This window comes from Pan paniscus, chromosome 2 (assembly GCF_029289425.2).
Source record: "Pan paniscus chromosome 2, NHGRI_mPanPan1-v2.0_pri, whole genome shotgun sequence".
Classification (NCBI taxonomy): Eukaryota; Metazoa; Chordata; class Mammalia; order Primates; family Hominidae; genus Pan; species Pan paniscus.
The window spans coordinates 58,594,977-58,622,137 of record NC_085926.1 but is presented as its reverse complement, the minus strand read 5'-3'; the positions used below and the strand labels follow the sequence as shown (position 1 = coordinate 58,622,137).

The following is a 27,161-nucleotide window of genomic DNA, read 5'->3' as shown; positions in this document are numbered from 1 at the left end:
TTTTCGCTGCCTGATGCTTTTAAGACCAAGATCACATGCACTGCCCCAGCTGCTCTGCCCCTGTATTTGCATCTGCTGGCAGGACACGTCTGCCACAGGAGGGATGCACTGTAGTGGTTGAGGATGGGACCTCAGTAGCCCCAGACTTATCACATCTAGCTTAGCATCTCCAGGGAGAAGAGAGCCTCTCTCTCCCCAGTTTCCCATACATCAACCACAGGGAAAAGTCTGGTTGGCCTTGCTTGGGTCACATGCTCACTCCTGAACCAATCACAGGGAAATTGCAAAGCTCTGATTGGCCAGACCCTTATGACAGGGCGGGCTGCCATGATGAATGTGCTCCCATCCAGGACCACAGGTAGGTGTTGAACCTTGACTCAGAGAGTCAGGGAAGGCTTCCCAGAAGTGATTTCTCCAATGAGACCTGAAGGATGAGTAGGAGGAGTATTCCAGACAAAGAAATAGGAGAACCGTATTCAGACAGAGGGACTCGCAAGTGCTAAGGCCTGGGGCTGCTCCAGAACTTGTCTTGCTCACAGCCCTATCTCCCCCAATCTTCCCAGGGATGCTCAGAGAATGCTTTGGAAATGAGCTCCACAACTGACTGTGTGGCCTTAGACAAGTGACTTGCCCTTTCTGAACTTCAACTTTCTTCTCTATCTGGTGGTTTAATCATTCTAACCTTCCAGGACGATGCAAGAATTCAATTCATTCAGTTTCCAAATATTCATCCAGCACTTTCTCAATGCCCCGCATCCTAGGCCTGCCATTGAAAAGAGAGGCTTGGGGCTTGCACACACGGCTGACCTGCAGTCAGAAATGAGAAGGGAGCTATGGGGAAGGGCAGGACAGAGGAAGAGGTCCAAGGACAGTGAGGACAGACAATGGGAGGAATGGGGTGGCTTGCAGTGATTCATGCCTTCACCAACCCCACCTTGTCCCCAGACCTGCCCCCTCCCTTTTCACTGCCACTTGCACATACACCACCCCTAAGCGGACTTAGCCATGCTAGGCTGGCTAGGTAAGCATCCAGGGCAATAGAACTTTTCTCCTCGTTCCTTTGCCGGGCAACTTTGTAACCTGAATAACAGGTTGGGACAATCTCCAACAGGAAGGAGAAAACACACTCTTTTGGGTTTGGGTGGCTACAGAGGGATTCTTGCTCCACCCTGTGTACCTGCTCTGAGTGTCTTTCCCCCTCCCCACCCCAGCAGGCCAGTCCTGGGCCCCAGCTCCAGAGCACTCACCGGCTGCCAGGGTGAGCAGGCTAGAAACTCACGACACCAGGTAGCTCTGCAGGTGCTGGGAGGGCAACTCAGCCCAGAGGAAGAGCAGGCTGGGGAGCCCTCACCACCCAATGGGGACTGGCCCCTGGCCCCTGCCCCTCTCCACCCCACTGCCCTGAAGCCAGATTTCCTGCTCAGCATGGACAGGACAGCAAGAGGCTAACCCTCTGCCCAGGTGTGTGTCCCCTACCCTCTGTCTCTGTCCCTATCTCTCGTCTGTCTCTGAGTGTTTCTCTTTGAATCTGTGTGTGCGCATATTAAAAGTACTTGTTGTGTCTCCCTCTTCTCATTCTCTCTCTCTCTCTCTCTCTCTCTTCCCCACCACCCCGCCCCTTCTCTCCGTCTCCCCCTTCAACTCTGTCCCAGACTGGAGTGTCTCTGTACACACCCTCTGTGAATATTCATGTCTGTCTGTCCATCCAACCCCATCTCTCTGACCCTGTCCCTGTCCTTCCATCCTGTCCGGCCACTGACTCTCCTGGCTCCTCTAACATGGGGCTCCTCCAAGTGTCTTTTGAGTCTCATCCAGGAACCTAGGTTCCTGGACTGTAGGTCGCATCCAAAGCGTAGTCGTGATCATAATATATTTTTTATCTGGAAAAAAAAAGCTGGTAATCTGAATTTCAGGAAGTTAAAGTTCCACAATTTTTCTGTGGGTAGAGCCAGGTGACAGCTTGGTTTTCTAACCTGGAAGGCCCTAGAGGAGTAGGATCAGGGTGGTGGGAGGACTGTTACAATTCACAAGAGGAGGTGTGGTTTTGCAGTTGCTGTTGCTGTTGCTGTTATTGTTGCTTAAACATTAAGGACTGGTTCAGCCCGAGCACCTCTCAGTGTACATATGGAGGGCCAAGGAGGCAAATAGACTTGCTCAAGGTTGAAGAGGGTGTTGGGGGCTGTGCCAGGCATGAGCCCAGTCTCCTGTCTCAGGTCTGAGCCTTTGGCAGTTGAACTTTGGAGACCATGTCTGTTGAGATGGATTTTTAGGATAAAGACTCTGGGGTGGGGAGGGGGCAGGAAGAGTTGTGGGAGAGGTCATCACAGTCAGAGAAGTTTACCTGCTGCCTTGGAGCTGGTGTGGGAAGTCTGGGACCAAAGACCTCCTGTCCTCTAAGTCTCCACAGACCTTCTGGGGGTTTCAAAGCTGCAAATCACTGGTAACTGCCCAGCACCTGGGGGGTGACACAGGGGGAGGTGGAGAGAAAGATGACCCTGCCCTGCTCAGAACTGAATAAGGGAGAAAACTTTGGTTTCAACCCTCCTCTGAGATAAAAATTCTTGGCAGTGAGACCACAGTAGGACAGACGAAGAGGGGTGTCAGGGAGTGTTCAGCAGCCAGAAACCTGCATCCAAATTCTGGCTCTCACCCTTGCAAGCTGAATAACCCTGAACTTAGCCATGGTGGGTCTTGCTTACTCATCCCTAACATGGGGGTTGTGAGGATTAAAGAGATAATGCATAGATGGCACCTGGCACAAAGTCACCTGTAATACGTGAGTTGTGATTACTATTTATCTTGGTACAATAAACAAAGATCGATTGGGCTTCTGCTCCCTGATGGTTTCCCTGCAGCTAGCTAGCTCAACCTCCCTGGCTGGCTGGTAGGAAGGAAGGAAGGGAAGGAGGGCTAAATAGACAGCTGAAAGGATGGATGGACAGGTAGATAGAGGATAGACAGATGGATGGAAAAGTGAATGGATAGAGGATGGATGGATGGATGGATGGATGAATCAACTGATGGGTTGATGGATGGATGGGTGAACAGATGGATGAACAAATGGATAGATGGAAAAGTGAATAAATCAAATCTCCCAAAAGACAGTGGCTTACCAGACTACACCTTCCTCTACTTTCTAATCTCTGCACTTCAAAAAAACATGGAGAATTGAATATAAAACTCCAGGGGCAAGAGTGAAGGAGACATGGAGGCAGACAGGAAAGGAGGAAAATTGCCCTCTTGTTCATATGGCAGGTGGTGAGGAACCCAACTGAAAGAATTATAATCTCCACAGTTAGAGGTCCCTGTCCCTCATCTTCAGGCTTGGTCACTTGCAGACCTGATGCCAGTTTCCAACTGGATTTTCTTCTCTCCATAGGTGGAAGCTTACCCCAAGCCACCCTTCACCTGGACAGGATGAGAGTGTCAGGTAGGCTCTGAAATTGGTTTTGGAGTCATTTTTCTGTCAGCTGTGTCCACCCATCCTGGGCTCACAGTGATTTGGCTGTATCTGTTCTCAAATGGTCAGGCCCGAATTCCAGGAGGAAAGCAATCCAGGGGAGGCTGGAAGAGTAGAAGAGGCGACTTCCTGTCTGTAGGCTGAAAGGCATGAGGAACTTTTGCACAGAGGCCCCACATGGCTGGGATCATTGAGAGTGCCCATCTTGGAAACACTTGGCCTGGTTGGAAATTAGAGACAAAAATATTTACCTCGAGGAGGGCTATTCTAGAATTTTTATACCATAAAAATTCTAGAGGGAGGCAAAGGCCTTCTAGTCCACACCCTCATACTGTACCCCCTTTGTACAGATAGGGAAACTGAGGCAGCAGACAGGAAATGCACCTGCCTCATTTACATTCCAGAACAGCTGTAAGGAGTCAGGGGCACAGGGTTTTGAAGTCAGCTTACTTCTCTGGGTGTAGACCTGACTTTTGACACTTACTAGCCAAGTGACAGTGGGGAAGTGACCGCCTCTCAGTTTCCTCATATGTAAAATGGGAATAATCAATGTATCCAGCACATAGGGTTACTCAGAGAATGAACTGAGATAATGTATTCAAAAGTTGCTCACACGGTGCCTGGCACAAAATTGAGTGCTGGGTGAACATGAGCTAATATCCAAGAGGAATTCTGGGTGCCTAGATCCGTGCTGTGCCGTTGAAGACCAGGTATCCCCACAGACCTGCATCCCACCCCACAGGACCCGGCGGGCCTTCTCCCCAGCCTGAGTAGTCAGAGACTAGTTCAAGGCTCTAGAGCTGAATTCGGGGCTGGGGAGCAGGGGAGATGCCAACAGGGAGGTCAGAGGGAGGGGTGCCACAGCTGGGCCTGTGCCTCAAGAGTCAGAGCAGAATGGGTGGGTCTGATTCAGAAGGTAGCAGGGATGTGAAATGGAGCCTGCTTTCCGGTCCCTATAAAGAAAGGGAACTCCAGGTGGCTCGTCCCCATGTGTGGGGTTGTTCCCCAATCACATGGGGAATCAGAAAGCAATCTGGCCATGAGGCAGGGGCCAGGGAGCTGTGGCTTGTCTGGAAGCTGCACAGCAAGTCCAGTGTGCGGTTATTTGTGGAGGCCTTGAGGGAGAATTAATGGAAACTGTGAGGGACAGCCCCAACCCCAAGCCACCTGGAGGCTGCCTACTTTTGACATCTACAATATCCCTGCCAACAAGCTCAGGGGCAAGGGTGTTACCAGGTCTGCTCTGTGCCTGAAGGACTTCAGCTCAGAGAGGCTGAGCTCCTGCTCAGAGTCACACAGCACTGCTGGCTGCCCTGAGCACTGGCCACAGCCTTCCTGACTCCTTTTCCAGGGCTCCCCTCCCAGAGTCCTGCCCTCCCACTGCAGTTCTCAGGCCTCCCCTTAAGGGGCTACAGAAAGGTCTAGAATGCTGGCCTCATTGCTAGAGATTCTCTCCCTCTGGAGGGCTAAGTGGAGCCCAGGCAGGTACATTTTTAACTTTCTCTCCCAGGGGACCCACTTGGGGGAATGTTGCCACATGACCTGGCATCACAATCTCACTAACTGGCCACTGGACAAATTCACACGTCTTACCACATGGTCCCATGGTCTGGTCCCCAGCATGGATGTGGTCTGAACCTATAGCATGGGGTCTGTGGGATTTGGGAAGAACTCACACGTGGTCTTGCGATGTGGTCTTGGCTCTGTGGTCTCCTGGCAGCATCCCCTTGTTCGGCAGGTGTGCTTCGCCTCCTGGCCCTCATCTTTGCCATAGTCACGACATGGATGTTTATTCGAAGCTACATGAGCTTCAGCATGAAAACCATCCGTCTGCCACGCTGGCTGGGTGAGTGGGGCTCACTGCTGGGGGCAGGAACTGTAGACCAGGCCTGGGGGCCGAAGACATATTCTTCCCTCCATCCCTAGGTGACCCAGGAGACATGACAAGCTGTGCTGCCTTTGGGACCCCAGCAATTGCAGGGAGAGGGGGCACCCCCAGACTACCAGGAAGGGTGGAGTCCATGGGGAACAGAGGTGCATTGCAAGGGCCTGGGCAACACATGTGCCCACATCAAGGACCACTTTGAAAAGGTGACCCGAAGAAGGAAGGAAAGAAAGGAGGAAGGACAGAGGGAGGAAGAATAGAAGGAAGGAAGGTGGGAGGAAAGGAAGAAAGAAAATCATGTATTGAGCGTCTTCACCTGCACCTGCTGCTCCCTCTTCCTGTATCTCTTCATGCAGATCCCCCCTACCTGCCCTCCCACCTGGCTCCTTCTCAGCCTTCGAGTTTCAGCTAAGGTTGCCCTGCTAAGGTTGCACCCCTTCCTCCTAGTTTAGCTTCTCTCATGTCAGGCTTTTCCCTTCAGAACACCATCATTATCTGTCATTATGGTTTTTATGTTTCATTGTTTGTTGCCTGTCTCCACACCCTAGAATGTGAGCTTCCTGAAGACAAGGATTTTATTTTGTGTGCATCCACCTCTCTAGTGCCTGGCACAGAGCAGATGCCTAGTAAACATTTGATGAGTGAGAAAAAAAAAAACAGATGGATGGATGGATGGATGGATAAATGGGTGGGTGGATGGATGGGTAGTTGGAAGGATGAGTAGATGGATGGATGGGTAGATGGAGAGATGGATGGATGGATGGATGGATGGACAGATGGATGGACAGATGGATGGATGAGTGAAGAATGGCTGAGTGGGTGGGTGGATAGATAAATGGATGGTTGGATGGGTAGATGGACGGATGAGTAGATGGACAGATGAATGGGCAAATGGAGAGATGGGTGAATGAATGAGTGGGTGGAGAATGGATGAGTGAGTGGGTGCATGTGTGAATGGCTGGATGGATAGATGGAGGGATAAGTAGATTGATGGGTCGGTGGAGAAGGGATGAGTGGGTAGATGGATGGGTGGATGGGTAGATGGGTAGATGGAGGGAAGGGTGGATGGATGGACGAGTGGGTGGAGAAGGGATGAGTGAGTAGATGGATGGGTGGATGGCTAGATGGGTAGATGGTGGGTGGGTGGGTGGATAGATGAATGAATGAATGAATGAATGGATGGACAGGTGGAAGGATGCTGGATGCTAGCTGCTTTACATGCATAGTCTCATTTAACCTGCACAAATGTCCCACAGAGTGATCTATGGTGTGGTTGTGGAATGGACTCAAGCACAATCCTTGATGTGGTTTCACATGTGTTCTGAGAAAACAGAAGCTCAAGGAGATTTAAAAACTCACCCAAGTTCCTCTTGGAGATATTAGAACAAGAACGGGAACCCAGGTCTCCCAGATTCAAATCCTTTCTGATCAAAGGAAGAAGTGAAGGGAAGGGATTTATATCTCTGGATTCATCCTGCTTGAAGACCAAGAACCATGTACATTGACATCATCACAAACATCAGTGACCCGAGCCTCTCCCAGCTTCCTAAGGCAGCAAGTAAACCAGTCACTCCTTCTTGAACATGACCCCACAGTGGAGTGTCTGCGATCCCTTACCTTGTTTGCTTCTTGTCAAGCATGTTCCACAGCCCATGCTGAGATGATTTATAAGTTTATATAGATGCTTAGTGGCCAGGTGTCCCCCCCCCGCACCCCCCCCCCCGCCGCCCAGGATCGCTGCTTTTACAAACTAGACAGTGATGTGGCTGCACTAATGGCCTCAAAGGTGAGGGGCCCAGGTCAGTGTAGGAGGCTCAGGGGTGTCCTCTAGAGAAGAGTGCCCCAGTCCGAGGTGGGAGAGGGGCAGTAATTGAAAAGAGACCCAGTAACTATTTCTCTCTCAGTACTCAACTACCTGGGGTTTGACAAGCCAGCATCTCCAACCAACCATCATTAAGTGACTGCTGGGTTTTGAACTCTGTGTTTGGCCCCAGGGACCCTCAATGAGGAACATGTGGCCCTGCTCATGGTCTGAGTCAGAGAAAGAAACAGACTTCATTACAGAATGTGGAAAAATGAAAGTGCATTAACATGATGCAGAGTCTCAAGAAATGTTTACAGTGGCAGGAAATGTAACCAGTGGGAAAGATGGCCAGTAAAAACCATTTGTGTTTCAGCACTGAAGGGGATAATTTTCATTTACTTCAGAGGTTCCTAACCTGAGTGCACATACCCTCATTTTATTATTTAATGCACTGATATAGAAGCACATATATTACTATGGAACAAATTTGGTTTTTGTTTTTATTATTATATTGATATATAATTTGTTTCCAATCTATTTTACTTTATGCATTTAATAACACAGTCTTTTGGAGTATAAAGTGATAAGTGTCTCAAGGGAAGTGAGAATAATTTTATTCTGAGGGGAGTTCATGGGCTTTTCCAAACCACCAAAGGGAATCATGGCACAGAAACCAGATTAAGAACCCCTGTGCCTAGAAAGTTAGGCAGAGTTCTTTCAGATAAGAGTGACCAGCCGGGCACGGTGGCTCACGCCTGTAATCCCAGCACTTTGGGAGGCCGAGGCGGGCAGATCACGAGGTCAGGAGATCGAGACCATCCTGGCTAACACGGTGAAACCCCGTCTCTACTAAAAGTACAAAAAATTAGCCAGGCGTGGTGGCGGGCGCCTGTAGTCCCAGCTACTTGGGAGGCTGAGGCAGGAGAATGGCGTGAACCCGGGAGGTGGAGCTTGCAGTGAGCCGAGATCACGCCACTGCACTCCAGCCTGGGCGACAGAGCGAGACTCCGTCTCAAAAAAATAAAAATAAAAAATAAAAAGATGAGAGTGACCAACTCAACTTTAACTGGTTTCAACAAAACATGAGGTCTTGATCGTCCACTATGGGCATCTTGTGGCTTCAGGTGTGGCTGAATCCAGGAGTCTCCTATGAAGGCCCCAGAGCTGGTCTCTCTTCTTTCTACATCCCTGGGCTCTGCTTGTTGCTACTTGACCTCAACAGATTAGGGCCTCATTCCATGGGCAGCTTTCTCTCTAAGGCAGGCACGATGGCTCCTCTCCTGATGCTTATCTTCTCACTTGGCTGAAAAAGCACTTTCTCTCTCTCTCTCTCTGTGTCTCCCTCTCTCTCCCTCTCCCCCTGCCCCCACCCACTCTATATCAACATAGGGAAGTAGGGAAGGGCTCTGTCTCCAGAGGAATGTAATAGTATGATTGACCCAGCTTGGGTCTCATGCCACTCCTGGGGCCTTGGAGGCAAGGGGTAGGGACATTTCCAGATGGACAGCCCCTGAGACCCAAATGGAAAGCGTGTAAGTATTGGGGGGGGTTCCCCCAAAAAAGGAGAGTTTCTTCCCCTAGCATTTCTGCTTCCTCTGGAGGCCCTGTCCTCCAGGCATCACTGCTGGCATGGTGGGAGATACGATGTAGAACCACAGAAACAACTAGGATATGGTATAAGATGTCAGGAAGTGGCCAAGGGCCCTAGAGCCAGTGCAGACAATATGCACTGTGGGCAGTCAGGAAGGAGACACCCCAATATGGGCCAAACACCCACAGCAGCACAACTCTACCCTTCACTGGGGCCCAGGGGCCAGGCACTTGGCTTGGCCCTCACACAGTGATCTCACTGGGTCCCCTCCATGGCCCTGTGAGGGTGGCTGTCATCCCATGTGCCATCTCCATGTGCTGTCAAGGAAACTGAGGCCCAGGGAGGTTAAACGTCTCATGCAGTCATATACTAGGAACTAGGGCACAAACTCCAATGGGTCTCAAACAGCCCAGCTTCTTTTGAACCAAGGGAGAGTCGTGTGTGTGTCTTGTACAAGTGTATGTGTGTATATGCACACACATGTGTATGTCTGCATGTGTGTACACATGTCTGTGTGTGCACACGTGTCTGTATATGTGACCATACCTGTGTGTCTGTATGCATACATGAGTGTCACATATATCTGCATGCGTGTATGTGTGCATGTGTGTGTGTACACATGTGTATCTATATATATGTGTGCTGTGTGTGTATGTATGTGTGTGAAGGGGTGACAGTGGCAAGGGATTTTTAGTTCATTTCAATGGCGCCAATTTAAAGCCCCTTATTCCCACTCCCCAGCCCCCAGCCCCCAAACTCCATCCTGCAGGAGGGTCCGAAGTGCTTTTCCTCTAACCAGATTCTGTCTTCTCTCCAGCAGCCTCGCCCACCAAGGAGATCCGTGAGTATCTGTGCAGCTCCACACGACCCCCCACCTCATCCACTCACCCCCTGCTCCCATTTGCCCTAGGGCAACAAGGCCCAGGGCCCCTGCTCTGAGCCCTGCAGGTCCCAGAGAAACCTGGGCTTCCTGATTCTTCCCAGTCCTCTCCTCCCATGGCCCAATGATGCCTTCTGAAGCCTCTAAGCCCTGTGGCAGGGGTGGCCCCCTCTCAGTCATTCAGACTGTAGAGACACAGTTCAACTCTGCCCCTTCTCCAGTACCCCTGCTGCAGTCTGGACCGAACCCTGCCCCTGCCCCCCATCTCTGACAACCCCACACAGCTGGGAGCCCGAGGACCAGGGCTGTGCTCCTTAACCCCATTGCAGTGACCCCAGGCTTGGCTCAGGGTTCCTGCTGCAAAGTGCCAGAGACCATGTCAGGCACTACAGGGGCCCCAGAGACAAACAGAAGTGGGTGCTGATTGTCTGTTGGGGTGGAAATGCCAGACCTGCCTAAAAGAAGTGGAGAAAGTGCTCTGGGTTCCAGGAGGGGCACCCCCTGGAAGGCCTCAGGGAGGAGATATCCCTCTGCAAAGGCCTAAAGGCAAGAATGCTCCAGTGGAGTCCTTGGCTAGAGAGTCAGGACAAGGAAGGGGAGGGAGAGCTGTGATGATGGTACTAGTAACGATGATTGAGTGTCTATTATGTGCCAGGCACTGGATTCAGAACTTCACAGGCATCTCATGCAATCCTACATACAACCCTATGTTGGTGCTATAAGTAGCCCCTTTTATAGGTAAGGAAACTAAGGCACCGAGAAGTGAAATCTTTTGGCCAGGGTCACACAGCTGTAAGTGGTGAGGCAGATGTCAAACCCCCTCCACCATCTAGTCCAGAGCCCACCCCCTCAACCCCTCTTTGCAAAAGGCAGCACCTCCAGGCCCTCTCCATTTCCTTCTCAACATGGTGGTGACTCTGAAGAGGGCTGTGGCTCCCAAAATAGGATTTTACCTGGCTAAGAAGGACATGGGTGCCCCAGTACACTGTGAGATTACAGAAGGCAAAGACAATATGAAGCAACACAAATCATTCACCCCACACCCTTAACCCTAGCTCCCTGAAGGCTCCTCAGTCATATTCTGAAGTGGACACAGAGTGTCACAGCATCTTGTTGCTATCAAACACTTAGACATCACCTGCTGGGGGGATAGCAAATTCAAGCACACATGCTGCTTTCCACCCTGCCTGTTCCCATGGCAGACATCACCAATCAATCCCAGCATTCTTTCCCTCCAAGCCCATAGGTAGCCTTGAGAGATTTATCATTAAGCCTTTAACAGGAGGTCCACATTGCCATTTAAGGCAAGGTTGTTTGGCAACCCTGATCTAAACCAACTCCCTGATTTCACAGTTGGCAAAGATAAAGGGAGCAATTTCTGGCAAGCCACAGAGCAGATTAATGAAAGAGCAGCCTATTTCCTGAATGAACCCCTGCCCCAGTGCTCTTGGTAGCACACCAGTTCCATGCCCTGAGCAACAGCACAAGGGTTCCCAGCGGGGTTGGGCCTCAGGGACTGAGGCAGCTGATGGGAGCAGCCTTCTATGCCAGAACCCAGAGAGCAAATCTCCTGCCTCCCAGAGGCTGAGGCCCCCTTGGCCTCATCTCCCTTCATCCAGCAGCGTGACTGTGAAGGCTGGATGGTCAGAAAATCAATGGTGGAAAAGCCTGCTTAAGCCAGCCTGTTGACATCAGGTTTATCAGACTTAGCTGCAATTGATTAGGCTCTGGGCAAACTCCAGAAGTGGTCCCCAGGGCTGGGAATGATCTCCCTGCATAGGTGAGATCCCTGGGTGAGGGGTGCACGTGGCTGGAGGTGGGGCCCCAAGGCTGTAGGAGACCAGGAGCCATGCCCTGGCTTCCCTCCCCAGCATCACTCCTCAGCCAATCCCTTAGGTGGGGGCTGGGCCCCTTCATAGGGATCCTGCCCAGAAGGAGGAGAAGGAGAGTTGGTCCACCCCCAGCCCGGCCCTCTCTCCCCTAAGCCACAGGCTTGGATACCCACTCTCTCCTGAACAGCCCTTCACAGATGCCTCTGCCCCCTGCCCACTCTCTGGGTGACAATGTCATGGTTTGAGTTCAGTTCCACCCATCACGTGTGTGTGCTGAAACCAGGAGAGGGGGAGCCCCAGACAGGCATTTCCTCTCAGATTCCCAGGGTTGCCTGCTCAGTGGAGGGAAACCAAGCCAGCAGGGTTCCCTGGTGTGGGCTGCATTTGCTCCTAGAAGGGGCACCTTTACCTACTCAAAGGTGCTCACCAAGCCTGGCACCAGTGGGTTGTGCCCCTCCAGAGGGGTGCACTTTCCTGATTCACTTAAAAGCTCCCTATAGACCAGGGAGGGCCCTGGAAACCTCATGGTCCCTACCAGCCTCAGGTGTAGCCTGGCCCAAATATTGTACATGTTATGCAGTGAAGACTATCCAGTGCCTACTATGTGCCAGGCACAGGAGTTTTTAGGATGAGTCAATAAGATAATAAACATAAAGTCCTGGCCCCAGTGCCTTGCATGCAGCAAGGTCTTGGCATGTGCAAGCTTCCTTAAGGAGCCTGCAGCTTTGCTCCAAAGCACACACTGGCAGACCTTGGCCAGACACCTGGCACAGGGGCTGGGGAGGGAAAGGCTGCCCAACCCCCGTTTTCCCTTTGCAGATGAGCATTCTCCAAATCCATGTTTACCCAGTCCTCCTTAATGCTGCCTTCCAAACTGTCAGCGGGTGCTAAAAAGCACACATTAGGATGAATTAGAACATGCCAGGCTGCAAGGGCGGGTGTCATCCCAGAACTCAGAGAGCACGTTGAGGGCTCAGCCACATCTTTAGGTCCCACCAGCATCTCCCCCCAGGCATGGACCTCCCCAATTTACCCTGTGAAGGCTGCATGGAGAAGATGCAGGTCTTAGGAACAGCCAGCATCACCAGAGGTGCCACTTAGTGAGTACCCAGTGGGCTCCCAACACCGTGCTGAGCTCCCAGTGGGAGAACCAGAACCATCTGCCTGTTCTCTATTGTATTCCAGCGTCAGGCACTTAGTAGATGCTCAGTAAATGAGTGATAAATGAATGAATGATGAGAAGAATAGCCAATGTGTACTGAGCATTAAACCACACTCATGTATTCCTCACAAGAACCCAGTGGGGGAGGCACCACAGATACCCCATTTTGCAGATAAGATGAGGTGCAAGGAGGTTGAGAATTTGCCCAAGGGAACCTGGCTAGACAGAAGTGCTCCCACTCACCCCGCCAGGGTCCCTGGGAGTTCTCAACAGGGGCCTCTGGGGACTCAGAAGGCTGCCATGGCCCAAATGAGAGGTTCTCAGGAGAGTCCCTTCGTCATGGTGACTCAGGTTTACTCTGGTTACATTTACCAAGGGTGCCCTGCTGTGGCTGGAGCTGTGATGGGAAGCCCAAAAATTCATTCTGGGCTGGTCCTGTGTGCTCTGGTGGGGGCTGTTGGAGGCACCATGGAGCCCAGAAGGGCACATCTCCCAGACTTTGCAATCAGCGAAGGCTCCCCCAGAAAGAGGCTCTGAGCTTCGTCCCAAGCTGCGCCCTGGCCCTAGCCCTGGCCCTCCCCTCCTTCTCCCCCAAGTACCTCCTGAGCTTCTGCCCACCAAGGCTGGTCTCTTTCCTCCCCAGAGGTTAAAAAGTACAAGTGTGGCCTCATCAAGCCCTGCCCAGCCAACTACTTTGCGTTTAAAATCTGCAGTGGGGCCGCCAATGTCGTGGGCCCTACTATGTGCTTTGAAGACCGCATGTAAGTACCTAAGACACAACTATGTTTATTTTATTTTATTTTATTTCATTCATTCATTAAAAAACTCAGAGGCTGCAGGGGCTGGCCTGTGAGACCAGCCCACAGCTTCCCTTTCACTCTGGGTGTGTGAGGCACAAATAACAATAATTGAAACAGCTCCCACATCCACCAGCACCTTGCCTGGTGCTTCACAGCATCTCTCATTCATTCCCCCAACATCCTGGGAGGTGGGGATATTACCCCCAGGAGAATGTAAAGATGAGGATAGTGGAGTGCAGACAGGGTCACCTGCCCAGTGGCAGGGCCAGGATTTGACCTCAAGTCTAACAGCCAAGTTGCTGGGCTTCCCATGAAAGGAAATGCCTGCAGAGAAGTTTCAAGATCCTGACCCAGGCATCAAAGCCCAGATATAGCAGGCACCAGGGCTTCCACCCCAGTACAGGAGAAAGGCTGTGTACCCATCATCCAACCTAGACAGTAAAGGCCCTGGGACAGCAAGTGCAACCTATGAAAGAACTCAGGGGCGGGTGTTTAAACCAGGATTCTGAACCTAACCACAGTTTGTTTAAGCAAAACAAGGAAGTGATGGGTTCAAATACCTAAAAGACCAGGGGTGGCAGGCAGGCTTCAGGACCACCTGGATCCAGGGATTCAAACAATGTCATCAGGGCTGTCTCTCACCCCATCTTCAGCTCTACCCTCCTCTGTCTAATAGCTTTGCTTTTTTTTTTTCTACTTGCAAGGGATTTCTCCATGTGGTTAAAGAGGGAGACCACCAGCTGGTTTGACATATTAGCCCAGCCTAGCACCCTAATGGGAAAAGAGCCTTCCTGTCTAAATTATCCCTGCAAAAGTCCCAAGCCTGTATTTCATTGACTGGCCTGGGTCACATGACCAAGCCTAGCCTAGCGTATTAGTCCGTTTTCACGCTGCTGATAAAGACATACCCGAGACTGGGTAATTTATCCAGGAAAAAGATTTTAATGGACTCAGTTCCATGTGGCAGAAGAAGCCTCATAATCATGGTGGAAGGCAAAGGAGGAGCAAGTCACATCTTACATGGATGGCAGCAGGCAGAGAAAGAGCTTGTGCAGCCTCTTTATAAAACCATCAGATCTTGTGAGATTTACTCACTATCATGAGAACAGCACAGGAAAGACCTGCCCCCATGATTCAATTACCTCCCTATGGGTCCCTCCCACAACACGTGGGAATTCAAGATGAGATTTGGGTGGGGGCACAGCCAAACCATATCAGCCAGTCGCTGTAGCTGGGGACGTAGGATGCTCTGCTTGTCCACACCTGGGAGAGAGAGGTCAATCCCAGGAACCACCTGGCCTGTTCATGGAGAAAGACAATTCTCCCACCGCACATCCAGAGACAAGGGTGTGGATGCCGGGCCAGCAGGAACACAGCTGGGCCACGTGGGGACTCAGACACCCCAGGATGGCAGCAACCTTCTGGGTCCTGCCTCCTTCCAGCAGCCAGGCCTCATGTCCTGGGGGTGGGCTGGCCCCACCTCCAACACCTCAGAGGCCCAGGCAGGGACCTTGCCTCTTCTCTGAGCAGGTTGTTCTGGTCCAAGATGCCTTGAGAAACTCTTCAGAGAATCCAGCCCACCACTAGTTTTCAGGAGAAAACAGATGGCCCCAGTTATTGCATGTGTTTCCCAATGCTTCTGCATTGCTTATGTGGGTCCTCACAGAGTTCCCCAGCTGGGAGAGCAGAGTGTTCATTCCACACTCAGGACCGACTGTCATATTTCTTCTTCATTGTCTTCAGGATCATGAGTCCTGTGAAAAACAACGTGGGCAGAGGCCTAAACATCGCCCTGGTGAATGGTGAGTTGCAGATCCATCCCCAGACAGTTCCCACCCAGAACCAGGGAGGGTAGGGGGTAGTGGCATATTCATTCAACCAACATTGGCTCAGCTCCTACCTCATGGCAGGAATGCCCGTAGAGCTCAGGAGGGGAAGCGTGGCTGGCCTGGGGGAACAGAAGGTCTCAAAGACCCGAAGAGCTGTAGAACCGCAGAGCTAGCCAGGCCCCTGCCACATGCTCCTATCTCAGGAGGACACACTTCTCCTATGGAACATGAGTGAAACATGACCCGATCCTCAAAGCTTCTCTGCTTAAACCAACACAAATGAGGATGTGGGGACAACCAATGACAGTGCAAGATCACGTGCTGAGTATACACCTTCATTCATTCATTCAACAAATACAGGCAGCAGCTACTGTGGGCCAGGCTCTGTACAGGACACTGGGGGTCAGCCAAGAACTAGAAAGGCCCTGGCTTCACAGCCTCCATAGGTATCCGTGAAGCTCACAAACAATCTCAATGTGGTGAGCCTCTCTGGAGGGGCAAGAAGCACAGCTATGGGAGCTGGGATGCGGAGCTGGGATGCAGAACAGGGGACAGACCCCAGGTGGTTCAGGGGAGGCTTCCAGCAGGAGCTGATGGCCAGCTAAGGCCTGAAGGATTGTGGGCGCTGGCCAGGAGAAAATTGGGGAAGGCTCTTTCCAGGCAGGGGCAACACAGTGCAGGGAGGAGAAGGGAAAGGGAGGGAGAGAGGTTTGCAGGGCAACATAGAGAGGCAAGGCTGGGGAGAGCAGCAAGGCCAGAGGATGAGGAGCTAGCAAGCCTGCTAAGAAGTGTGACTGGAAGCCGAGAGCAGTAGGGAGCCACGGAAAGGCTTTGAGCAGGGTGTGAGGGGCCAGGCCTGCACTCCAGAAACCTCCCTCCAGCTTGGAGTAGGGGGGCTGGAGGCAGGGAGACCACAAGGGAATCCATGGCTGAGGTGGGCAGATCGCTTGAGCTCAGGAGTTCAAGAACAGCCTGAGTAACAGTGAACCACCCCCCGAATCCGCCCCGTCTCTACAAAAAGTAAAAAAATTAGCTGGGTGTGGTGGCGCACACCTGTAGTCCCAGCTAAGGCTGAGGTGGGAGGATTGCTTGAGCCTGGGAGGTCGAGGTTGCAGTCAGCCAAGCTCACACCACTGCACTCCAGCCTGGGCAGCAGAGAGAGACCCTGTCCAAAAAAAAAAAAAAAAAAGAGCTTAAGCAACTTGCCCAAGGTCACACAGCCTATAAAACCACCTACATTTGAACCTGGATCGAGTCAACTGCAGGTCTTAATCATTCACCTGAACTACCTCCCTAGACTAGAAATGTCTCAACCATGTATACAGCACCTACTGTATACATGCGTGCTATGTATGCCAGATGTGGGGAAGCCCAACAAATCATGTAAGGGGCTCAGCGTCCTCATCTATATGACCAAGAACAACACAAGGATTGCTAAGGATCCAGTAGTCTTTAACCTTTAGTGGGGCAGAGAGTCCTCAGGATCTTCCAGCGATGCTGGCCGCCACCCCCACCCCCAACACTCTCCAATTGCAGAATCATTCACAAGCGCACGCGATCACAAAAGCAGCCCCATGGGTTCATAGACTCCTTCCAAGAGCCCCAGGTGAAGCATTCCGTTCACGCTACGTGGCTCCCAAGAATCCTGGAGGGGCTGCTAAGCGAGCCTGCTCGCGCCACCTGGACAGCCTAGGCCTGGTCCCCACCCTCCTCCGTAAGCCTCGGAGCTGCCATCCCCTCTGCAACACCTCCATCTAGCGGCAGAGAGCGCGAACTGTAACGTTCCTCCAGAAGACTCGGTTCCCTGGAGGGCTTGGCCTTCGGCCACCTCCTCCCACAAAACCCACAAACGCAATCCAGGTTACTGGACCCTGGGAAACTGAGTACCGCTTAGCCCAACACAAATCCCTTTGCCTTCAAGAGGTGGAGGACTCCAGTTGTAGGTTTTCTATTTAGGTGGGAATAATAATGACGACTGTCATTTTGATTTTGATTTTGCAGCTAAAATTCATCTTGTATGACTACTATTAATTTTTTAAATGTATCTCCTTTAGTTCCCACAACCCATTGTACAGATGCAAAAATTGAGGTCAAAATGCTAAGTCCTGCGTTAGAAACTGGTAGGACAGAACACAGACTCAGACTGAGTAGACTCAGTTCGATTCCAGAGATGTCCTCAGCCATTACGTTCTTGAACCTCTCAGATGAGCCCAGCCATTCATGGAAACCTACTTTAGTCCTGCGTGCTCTTTGTGGGACCTGATTTCATTAGATTCTTATTCTGTTTTTAGATCTTAGACTACAGATTAGCCATTTTCAGCAGAACGACAGGCAGAATGACACGTGTTACAGGGGATAATCGTTCTCCTCTTAACCCCTAGGAACCACGGGAGCTGTGCTGGGACAGAAGGCATTTGACATGTACTCTGGAGGTAGGTGCCTCTGCTGACACTGAAGTCACAGTGGGGGGTGCGGTGCAGAGGGCTGAGCCTCTTCATGTGGCAAGGGACCTGGTGGCTGGAGGTACCTGGTGCTTCTTTCCACAGGAGGCACCCAGGAAGAGGTGCGGTGGGGGGTTGAGGGTGTCCTGCTGCTTTCGAAACTCCTTCTGGCCATCTCAGTTGGGATCTCCCAGACTCAGATCCTGAGACAGGGATTCAAGTGCAATGCTTTATTTAAGAAGTGAGCTCAGGAAACGTCGGATGGGCAGCTGGAACCCTGTCCTCGGCCCAGGGCTTCATAAGACCCCACCCGGCCCTCCTCCCTCTCCATCCCAACTCATGGGTGAGCAGTCCGCAGAGTTAGGAGTGTGCTGACCTGGAGTCTGCATCAGGGCCCACGCAGGTCTCTTACCAGGTGTGCCCCACCCCCAGGCTTCTGACACTCCCCCAGGATGGAGGGGTGACCAGGGGCTGGCTGTTGCTTGATGGGAGGGTGGTGTGGATGGAGCCTGGATGGGCACACTGAAGTGCCCACATGCAGTGTGCAAGGTCCCTCCTGGTACAGGATAGAGCTGAGGACAGGGGCAACAGGAGATGGGGACAGGCCAGGGGCTGAGGACCAGACATCCTGCCTGGAGTCCTACTGATGTTCAGCGTGGCCTGGGGCCAGATTTATGGAAAAGGTCCAGTCTCCGGAGTCAGAGACTACTGGCGGCATGACCTGAAGCAAGTGATGCCTCTTGAGCCTCAGTTTCTTCATCTGTAACATAGAGGCAGCTATAGTATCCACTCCATAAAATTGATGTGAGGATTAGATGATAACCTGAAATAATTGGTGGAAGGGTATCCAGCCTGACTGGTGGAGGGGTCCAGGCAAGCTATGCTAGTCTTCTCCCTTCCCTCCTCTTCCCCTTCCCTCCCCTCTTCCCTCATTCCATCCAGATGACTCAGAAGCAAGGAAATCATCTGTCAGAATGAAAAGGAAAAAAAGGGTAAAGAAGAAACTAAGCTTTAAAATGCCTTATTATAAACTTGAATGTAGCCATGGCTGTTGGGGACCCAGAAACAGAAGCACTGTGAGCAAGTAGCCCTTCCCTTCAGGAAACAAAAGGGGATGATGGCTTTTTAAAGTGAGGTGATCATTAGCAGAAGGCATGTTTTATTTTTTCAAATACCCACCGTCCATCCAGACAAGCAGCAGACCATAATATCTGCTAACAACACAAATTAATGGTGCTTTAAGAGCTCCCTCCTTTTGTCATAAAAGTTCAAGGGCCATTTCTTTAGAAGAGTGACTGTGGTGGTTGACCGGAAACCTCTGTCACTGAGCTGGCTGGCAGCTGGCCTTAGTTGGGAGAATGGCTTCTTCCCCAAGGTCCTAGAGGTCCGCACTGGAATACTAATAATCAAGGCCAGCTTTGTGGGCCTATGACCTGGGGACAGGGCAGTCACACGGGGCCCATGCTTGGAAGAATCTCACACTTGGCTTCATGCTCTGCCATCGTGGTCTTGAAATACTTAATAATTTTTTATTAAAAGGCCCTGCATTTGCATTCTGCACTGGGTCCTGCAAATTATGCAGCCAATCCCGCTAATAATTTTTGGTTCCATTATAGTACGCTTACTGTATGCCCAAAGTTATTGTCACATTTGCACTTTATAGAGGTTATAAGCAGGGCTGTTACTCATCCTCATTTGACAGATATAGTCTCTGCTTTAGCCACTAGGCTGCTTGTTCCCAAACTTGAGCCCACTCGAGTTGCACCATATCTAGAATAATATCTGCATTATTAGTATTTTTCTTTAAATTGGATCACTTTTTTTCTTACCTAAGTAAATACATCTTAAAAGGAAACTATATTACTGCCTTAAATGGAAAGCTATTATCACTTGTTATGCAGGGAAGGTGACCATAAAAATAATCACAATGGAGGGCCCTGGGACAGTGGCTTATGCCTGTAATCCCAGCACTTTGGGAGGCCGAGACAGGCAGATCACCTGAGGTTGGGAGTTCGAGACCAGCCTGACCAAAATGGAGAAACTCCAATTCTACTAAAAACACAAAATTAGCCAGGCATGGTGTCGCATGCCTGTAATTCCAGCTACTTGGGAGGCTGAGGCAGGAGAATCACTTGAACCCAGGAGGTGGAGGTTGCAATGAGCGCAGATCGCGCCATTGCACTCCAGCCTGGGCAACAAGAGCGAAACTCTGTGTCAAAATAATAATAATAATAATAATAATAATAATAATAATAATAATCACAAGGGAAACAAATCAGCCTCTTCACAGTGAGCTGGATGCTGATGCCTCCCCCAGGTGCTAAACCTAGAGCTATTCTCTGTTAAATAGAGAGCTTGGCAAGTTAGGGAGGCATTAAAGACACACGCAGAGCCTTGCTCCTTGACACAGCAGGAGAGTTGTATTCATAGTCGACTCGAGTTCTCTCCCAGGGATCTCAGTTGTCTGAGGCCACGTGCTATACCACCTAAAGTCAGCACAGATAATCTGGGCATTGTCCAGTGTAGAATGGGGTCTGGGGTATGCAAAGGGCCCAGAGCACCTGAGAGATGATGGCACTTCGTCCCCAGAGGGGTAGGCACACAAGGGCCCTTCTACCAGTGGTGCTCACCCTCAGCTGCAAATCACAGTCACGAGGGGAATTTCTAAATTCCAGTGTCCAGAAGCCACCCCACATCACCTGGATGAGTTCCCCTCACTCTGCTCACTCTGCCCTCCCCTAGGACAAGGGCGACAGGGATCTCCACCTGGGATGCTCCTCCTCCAGGCTTCTGAGCTCAGCCCAGTGTCCACCAGGCCTAGCTGACTCCTGCATCATGGGGCAGTAGACAAGCATGAGAATGACCAGGGCTCATTTCCCCTAAATCACCAGCACCTTTTCCTTCCTCCCCCAGATGTTATGCACCTAGTGAAATTCCTTAAAGAAATTCCGGGGGGTGCACTGGTGCTGGTGGCCTCCTACGACGACCCAGGGACCAAGTAAGTAGAAAACTCTACCTGCCAGGCCACACAGTGATGCAAACTGAATACCTTCAAACCCTGCACACCCTTTTCTGCTCTTTTGCCAGCTCCATTTTCTGGCAACTTACCTCGAGGAAATTATCAGACAAGTATGCAAAGAAATGTTCTAGGAGGTTCATCACAGCCTTCATTACCACAGTGAAAAACTGGAAACCCTCTCCCTGTCCAATAATAACAGCTGACTGGCTACAGAAACTATGACATACGGTGACATAGGATATGATATATACACAAATGAAGATAGACTGCATCAAAAATGATGGTGCGGAAAGTATTTAAGGACGTGGAAAATCGCTCACCCTCTAGTGCTAAGTGAGGGGAAAAAAACACTGTATGGAAATACATACACTGATCACACTAAGGGGAGGAGGGGTGAGACTGTATTTCTTAGTTACTTCTTTGTGATCTTCCATATTTTCCAAATGAATGTGTATTGTATTTGTAAATAGAGCAGTACTGTTTTAACACATCTCCAGCCCCATCTGAAGCCCTTTTAGAGAGGAAGTCTTGAAGCCCTTTACCCTGTCCTTCCTGAGTGCAGCCACGTTCTCTGGACACCCCCAGGGCAGATGCTGAATGGGGAGAAGAGTGGGAACCTTGCCCCATGGGAATCCCACCACCTGATGCCCCTGCGACCCACCCCCGCATCCTGACCATCCTCTCTGGTCCTCTGCAGAATGAACGATGAAAGCAGGAAACTCTTCTCTGACTTGGGGAGTTCCTACGCAAAACAACTGGGCTTCCGGGACAGCTGGGTCTTCATAGGAGCCAAAGACCTCAGGGGTAAAAGCCCCTTTGAGCAGGTGGGTTCTGGGCCACAACCCGGCCCTATGAAGGATGGATGAGGAGCTGGGTGGTGGTAGGAAGGAGTCACCCATTCACCTCCCAAGGGCCTTAAAATTGGGAGGATTGTCTGGGGAGAGGCCCCTGGCTGTCCTTCACTCCAAAGGCCAGGGTGGTCTGACTGGCCAGGAAGCTGCCTTGGCCATTTCGCAAAAGCTGGGTCATATATAGATACGCAGGTATACAGATAATTATCAGAAAAGGAAGAGGGAAAAGGAGAAAAGAAGGATGATGGGCAAGTGAGGCATGAAGGAACGAGAAAGAAATGGAGACATGGAGCTGTGTGGCAGGGAAGGGGATCCCGGCGAAAGGAGCAGGATGCCTGTCCCCATCCCTTCAGCCTCCCTGGCGAGGCATGGAGAAAACGAGGAGGGAAGTCAGAAGGCAGGGAGGAGGCCGATGCCATCATCAGACAAGAGGTGCTGGAGGGGGCAGGTGCAGGGAACCGTGTGCTGAGCTCTAGGAAGGGCACCACGACTGGGATGGGAGGATTTTTTTCCTAAGCTAGAAAATGTGGCCTTGGTCTGTATGCGTGTGTTTCTAAGAGGATGTATTTGGGTAACTAGAAATTACTTGAACGCAGTGAAGAACGCAGGAGGCTGGTGGGCGGGGGCGGCCGGGTGTGGTTCCCGAATGTCCTGTCTGGGTGCTGCAGCAGGGCCCTAGCAAGAGGCAAGAGGCCTGAGGCTGCATGGGCAGGTGGTGCTTTCCTGCCCCAAAGCGTGGGCTCCAGACCCAGGGGAACCGGCAAGACAGAGGAGGCGTGGGAGTACAGGAAGCCCAGCATCATCTTCACCCATCCGCAACCAGCTGGCCGGGACCGACACACAAAAATGAACCAAGCACCCTGATGGGACTAAGCCGGTCTGTTCTTAGTCCCCACACTTGGGAAACTGGGTTTTAGGCAGGTAGCATCTAGAATCTCTTTTTTAATTCCTGAGAGTCAGCCACAATGATTCCAACAGCAGATTTTGCCATTTACGTTTTTTTCTTTCATAATGCAAACCTGAGCATTTTAGACACAATTCTAAGTGATTTTATTCTTCTTACATACTTATTACTAGTATATATATTTTTTTGAGATAGGGTCTCGCTCTGTCACCTAGGCTGGAGTGCAGTGGCACAATCTCGGCTCACTGCAGCCTCGACCTCCTGGGCTCAAGCGATCCTCCCACCTCTGCCTCCTGAGTAGCTGGGACCACAGGCATGTGCCACCACACCCAGCTAATTTTTTTATGTTTTCTAGAGACAGGGTCTCCCATGTTGCCCAGGCTGGTCTTGAACTGGCCTCAAGTGACCCTCCTTCCTTACCCTCCCAAAGTGCTGGGATGATAGGTGTGAGCCACTGCGCCCCACCCCTTATTATTAGTATTAATTAACATTATGTGGTGGTTCTGCCACTTACCAGCCAGTGACTACGGGCAGTGACCCTCTGTGCCTCAGCTTCCCCATCTGTAGAATGGGATGTAAACAGTGCACACTCCCTAGGGCCACTGTGCAGATTAAATACATAAGGCACTGCAGAACACCACCTGGCATACAGCAAGCGCTCAAGACATGGTCGGAGTCTTCTTTTTATTGTTGCTATCATTATTGTTATTTGAGGTATCCTAGAGGGACACAGAGAATTTGTGGGGAGGGGCCAGATCTCTCCAACAACTGGTTACCCTTCAGGGCGTGAGAGCAGTTAACTGGGCTCTGATCCCATCTCTGAGACCTTGAGCAAGTTGCATCCCCTCTCTGAGCCTCAGTTTCCCCATCTGTGAAGTGGGTTAATAACATCCCACACCCCCATTTAGGTTTAGAGCACAGTGTCCATGCGGGCGTGAGTTCTGAACAGCCTCACTCACTGCCTATATTTCTCTGTCTTTTCTCTCTCTAGTTCTTAAAGAACAGCCCAGACACAAACAAATACGAGGGATGGCCAGAGCTGCTGGAGATGGAGGGCTGCATGCCCCCGAAGCCATTTTAGGGTGGCTGTGGCTCTTCCTGAGCCAGGGGCCTGAAGAAGCTCCTGCCTGACTTAGGAGTCAGAGCCCGGCAGGGGCTGAGGAGGAGGAGCAGGGGGTGCTGCGTGGAAGGTGCTGCAGGTCCTTGCACGCTGTGTCGCGCCTCTCCTCCTCGGAAACAAAACCCTCCCACAGCACATCCTACCTGGAAGACCAGCCTCAGAGGGTCCTTCTGGAACCAGCTGTCTGTGGAGAGAACGGGGTGCTTTCATCAGGGACTGCTGACGGCTGGTCCTGAGGAAGGACAAACTGCCCAGACTTTAGCCCAATTAAATTTTATTTTTGCTGGTTTTGAATGAGCTTTCTGACCACTCCAGTGGCCACGTTTCTCCCTGGGATTGAAGTGCTCCAGACTCAGCATGGGCCATGGGTTCAGACAGGTCTGTGACAGCTTCAGGCTCCCCCTTAGGCAGCTGGGAGGGAGCTGTGTTTCTGGGATTTCCCATGGGCCTGAGAGAATCCTCAGTTCCTGCATAACATGTGGGATGGACGGGAACAGAGGGAGCTAGGGACAGGATGCAAGAAATACTGTCATCACCCTCTGTCTGAAGGAGAGCTGGAGCAAGTCCAGAGCAGGAGTGGGAGAGGAGGGGCAGATCTGAACCTGGCTGGAAGGAGCCGCCAGGCTGTGCTGCAGGCTTCAGGGAAGGCAGCCGGGCTGTCTCCGCCCCAGGAGCGGACCCTGAGACAAGGACTCAAGGGCAGCCAGTATATTTGGGAGGTGATTGTGGGAAACACCAATAGAGAAGTAGGGAAGTGAGATGGCGAAGGGAAGGAGGGGAGGGCAGCCAGTGAAGGGTATGGTTTCAACCCAGCTACCCCTGTGGGGACTGGAGCTGACTCCCACCCGAAGCTCTAGGAATCGGGGTAAGAACATGCACCTTGGAGATACTCCACCTGGGAGTGAGGGAGCTGGGGTATTTACACACCGACTCCCACTAGTGGTTTGTTGAGGGCTTCTGGTGTTGGGGATGATATGAATTCCTAGGTGCTTCTTGTCTGCCCTGCCTAGGGAAGAGTGGCCCTCTGTGGCTTCACAGCAAGCCCCCAGCCAAGAGATGGCAATGCCAGCTGCTGGCAGGCTGCAGGAGCACATTGAAATGGGAAGGCCCAAGGAATACGGTGTCAAGACCTGCCTGAGGTTTCTGAGAAGGGCCCAGTTCCCAGGCTCTAGACTAAGTCTTGAAAGGAGGTCATGGGGGTAGAAAGCATTGCTACTCAGCTTCCTGGAGCATGTGCTGGGGACACTACACCTCATGGAGGAGAAACCCTCTGCCCAAGCACAGATGCCCACCAGTGGTCTGAGACTCACAGGTCCCAAGTCCTGGGGCCAGGGAGCACTTCAAATGTGCCAAGATAGCCTGGGGTAGAGACAATAGTGTGTGTGAACCTTCCACCAGGGGCCACGGCAGGTGGGACATGGGCTACAATTGCAGTGATATCAAAATCAAGGTCCAGGCCAGGTGCGGTGGCTCACGCCTATAACCCCAGCACTTTGGGAGGCCGAGGTGGGTGGATCACCTGAGGCCAGGAGTTTAAGACCAGCCTGGCCAACATATAAAAGTTAGCCAGGTATGGTGGCACTGACCTGTAATCCCAGCTACTTGGGAGGCTGAGGCAGGAGAATCGCTTGAACCTGGGAGGCAGGGATTGCAGTGAGCCGAGATTGCACCACTGCACTCCAGCCTGGGTGACAGAGCGAGACTCCATCTAAAAAAAAAAAAAATTCAAAGAGCCGGGGGGGGAGCCGTGCTCAGGGTTGGCTGAGGAAGTCAGAAGGTGCCCATCCAGACATCCTGTCAATTCTGTCACTCCCTGCCCAACCCACCCCAGCTCACCCTCACGGATGAAAGCGGGAGCATGCTGGCAGGCCTGAATAACCACTTCCAACCACATCAGTAGACTACCTGGAAAAACATCTGCCCAGAAACCTGCTCTGGGAATGAAGGTGGCAGGAAATTTTCATGATGACCATAAACACCTTTGAGAGCTCGGAAATTTCACTTTACAACAAGCAGGAGTACCTTGTAAAATTTTTAAAGAACATAAAAAGACCTCTAAAATGAGCTCATGAGCAGGGACCAGGGCTAGGCAGAGGGCTCTTGGCAGTGGCCACTATTTTAAGACATGGGGTAGCTGCCTCGTTGAAGAGAAGACACATGGACTTTTCCAGAAACTGCACTGCACAACACTTCAAAGAAGACTGAGAACATGTCAACTGGCTCAATCAGAAAATGCAGGGAAGCGTCCCAGGTGCCCTTTCCCAGATTTTGTTACTAATGGTCAGTCTGAACTCTTCTTTGGAGAATTGCCCTTGGGCTACTCATACATTCTTTGAGCACAAGTGCAAAGAAGACAGACCAGGAAGCTGGGGGTGTGTACACCACCCCAGGATGGTCCTTAGCTAATGACTGGCAGGTATGGGAACGTGAAAGGCCAGCTCTTTATTTTGGGGCATGACGACGACCACAAGGTGCAATTTACACTCCAGGATTCCCAGAGGGATCAGGCGGGAACTGGGACTTTGCCTGAAAGTGTCCCTTTGCTTACCTCTTTCCCCTTTCCCATCCTGCTCCTCCACTCCCTTACCAGTGTCCCCAGGGGCCAGTCCTTAACAAATCACCTACATGACAATCCCTATCCCAAACTGGGATCCTGGGGTACCCATCCTAAGAGAGGCAGTGGGCATGGCCAGCTGGATGGGACTGAGCCTGAGCCTGGGCTGGGAGATAAGACTTCCAGGTCTGCAGGAATTATTGTCATAAAAGGGATCGGTTCTCAAGAAGAAAGAGCTCAGAGTGGGGGAGCTGCACTTGCCACTGCCATGTGGAGCCCATGGAAGAGGCAACGTGCTGTTCCACACCAGGGAACACAAGGCAAAGATTAGGGATCATGCCCCCCTCCAGCCTCCCACTCCTTGACAAGGTATAGGCCTCAGGGGACACATCCTCAGATGCCCAGAATAAGTCAGAAGATAAGCCCAAGTAGCCATCATTGTACACCCATAACCCATCAAGGAGACTGCTTTCTCGAGCCAGCCACACTAGGCCCCCCTTGGGTGGGTGTTACAAAAGTGGCAAACACCTGTCAGACTCTCAACGTCATTTTCAGGACATTGTGGCCACTATAGGGACCCCCAGGTCAGCTCAAGCTGTAGAGAGTTGGGTCTTTATCGCCAAGATTTTCATCACTCAGCAAACCTGATATGCATCAAGAGTCCGGCAGGCTTGGGGATGCTGCAGTGAAGAAAACCCAGCACTGTTCCCACTCAGTCTAGCAGGGGATACAAATCCAGAGGCGACATGGCTTGGCAAGGGGAAAGACTGCAGGACCCCTGCCCCAGCCTTGGGGGATCCAGGAAGGCATCCTGGAGGAAGCAGCACCCATGCTGAGCCCTCAGGAATGTGTAGGAGCTCACCAGGCAAAGAAGGGAGGGAAGAGCATGTCAGGCCAGGGAACAGCATGAACAAGGCCTGGAAGGGGCAGAGGATGGGTAACAGGGCTGAGTGGGAGGTCAGAGCCCGAGGGGCCTTGTGAGCTGGGCAGAGGGCTTGGACTTTGTCCCAGGGCAGGGGACACACTGGG

The 27,161-nt window shown here is 51.6% G+C and overlaps 1 protein-coding gene across 2 annotated transcripts; it reads left to right on the top strand.

Moving 5' to 3' along the window:
- The first annotated feature begins 315 nt into the window (after positions 1 to 315).
- On the top strand, positions 316 to 25,822 carry FAM3D (FAM3 metabolism regulating signaling molecule D). 2 transcript variants are annotated; one of them, XM_055110085.2, is made up of 10 exons: positions 316 to 358; positions 3,380 to 3,430; positions 5,199 to 5,306; positions 9,561 to 9,581; positions 13,258 to 13,375; positions 15,158 to 15,216; positions 17,625 to 17,675; positions 20,598 to 20,682; positions 21,401 to 21,527; positions 23,450 to 25,822. In XM_055110085.2, exons 1-10 carry the CDS (start codon positions 328 to 330, stop codon positions 23,537 to 23,539), a joined length of 741 nt encoding a protein of 246 aa, XP_054966060.1. In that variant the 5' UTR covers positions 316 to 327; the 3' UTR covers positions 23,540 to 25,822. The 2 variants fall into 2 exon arrangements, with proteins under 2 accessions (XP_054966060.1, XP_054966059.1); XM_055110084.2 differs by having other exon boundaries at positions 9,558 to 9,581.
- The last annotated feature ends 1,339 nt before the right edge of the window (positions 25,823 to 27,161 follow it).

Coding starts and splice junctions, on each gene's coding strand:
- FAM3D (XM_055110084.2), top strand. CDS start 328: ATGATGAATGTGCTCCCATCCAGGACCACAG. Junction 3,431..5,198: donor GGACAGGATGAGAGTGTCAG/GTAGGCTCTGAA, acceptor CTTGTTCGGCAG/GTGTGCTTCGCCTCCTGGCC. Junction 15,217..17,624: donor AAACATCGCCCTGGTGAATG/GTGAGTTGCAGA, acceptor CTTAACCCCTAG/GAACCACGGGAGCTGTGCTG.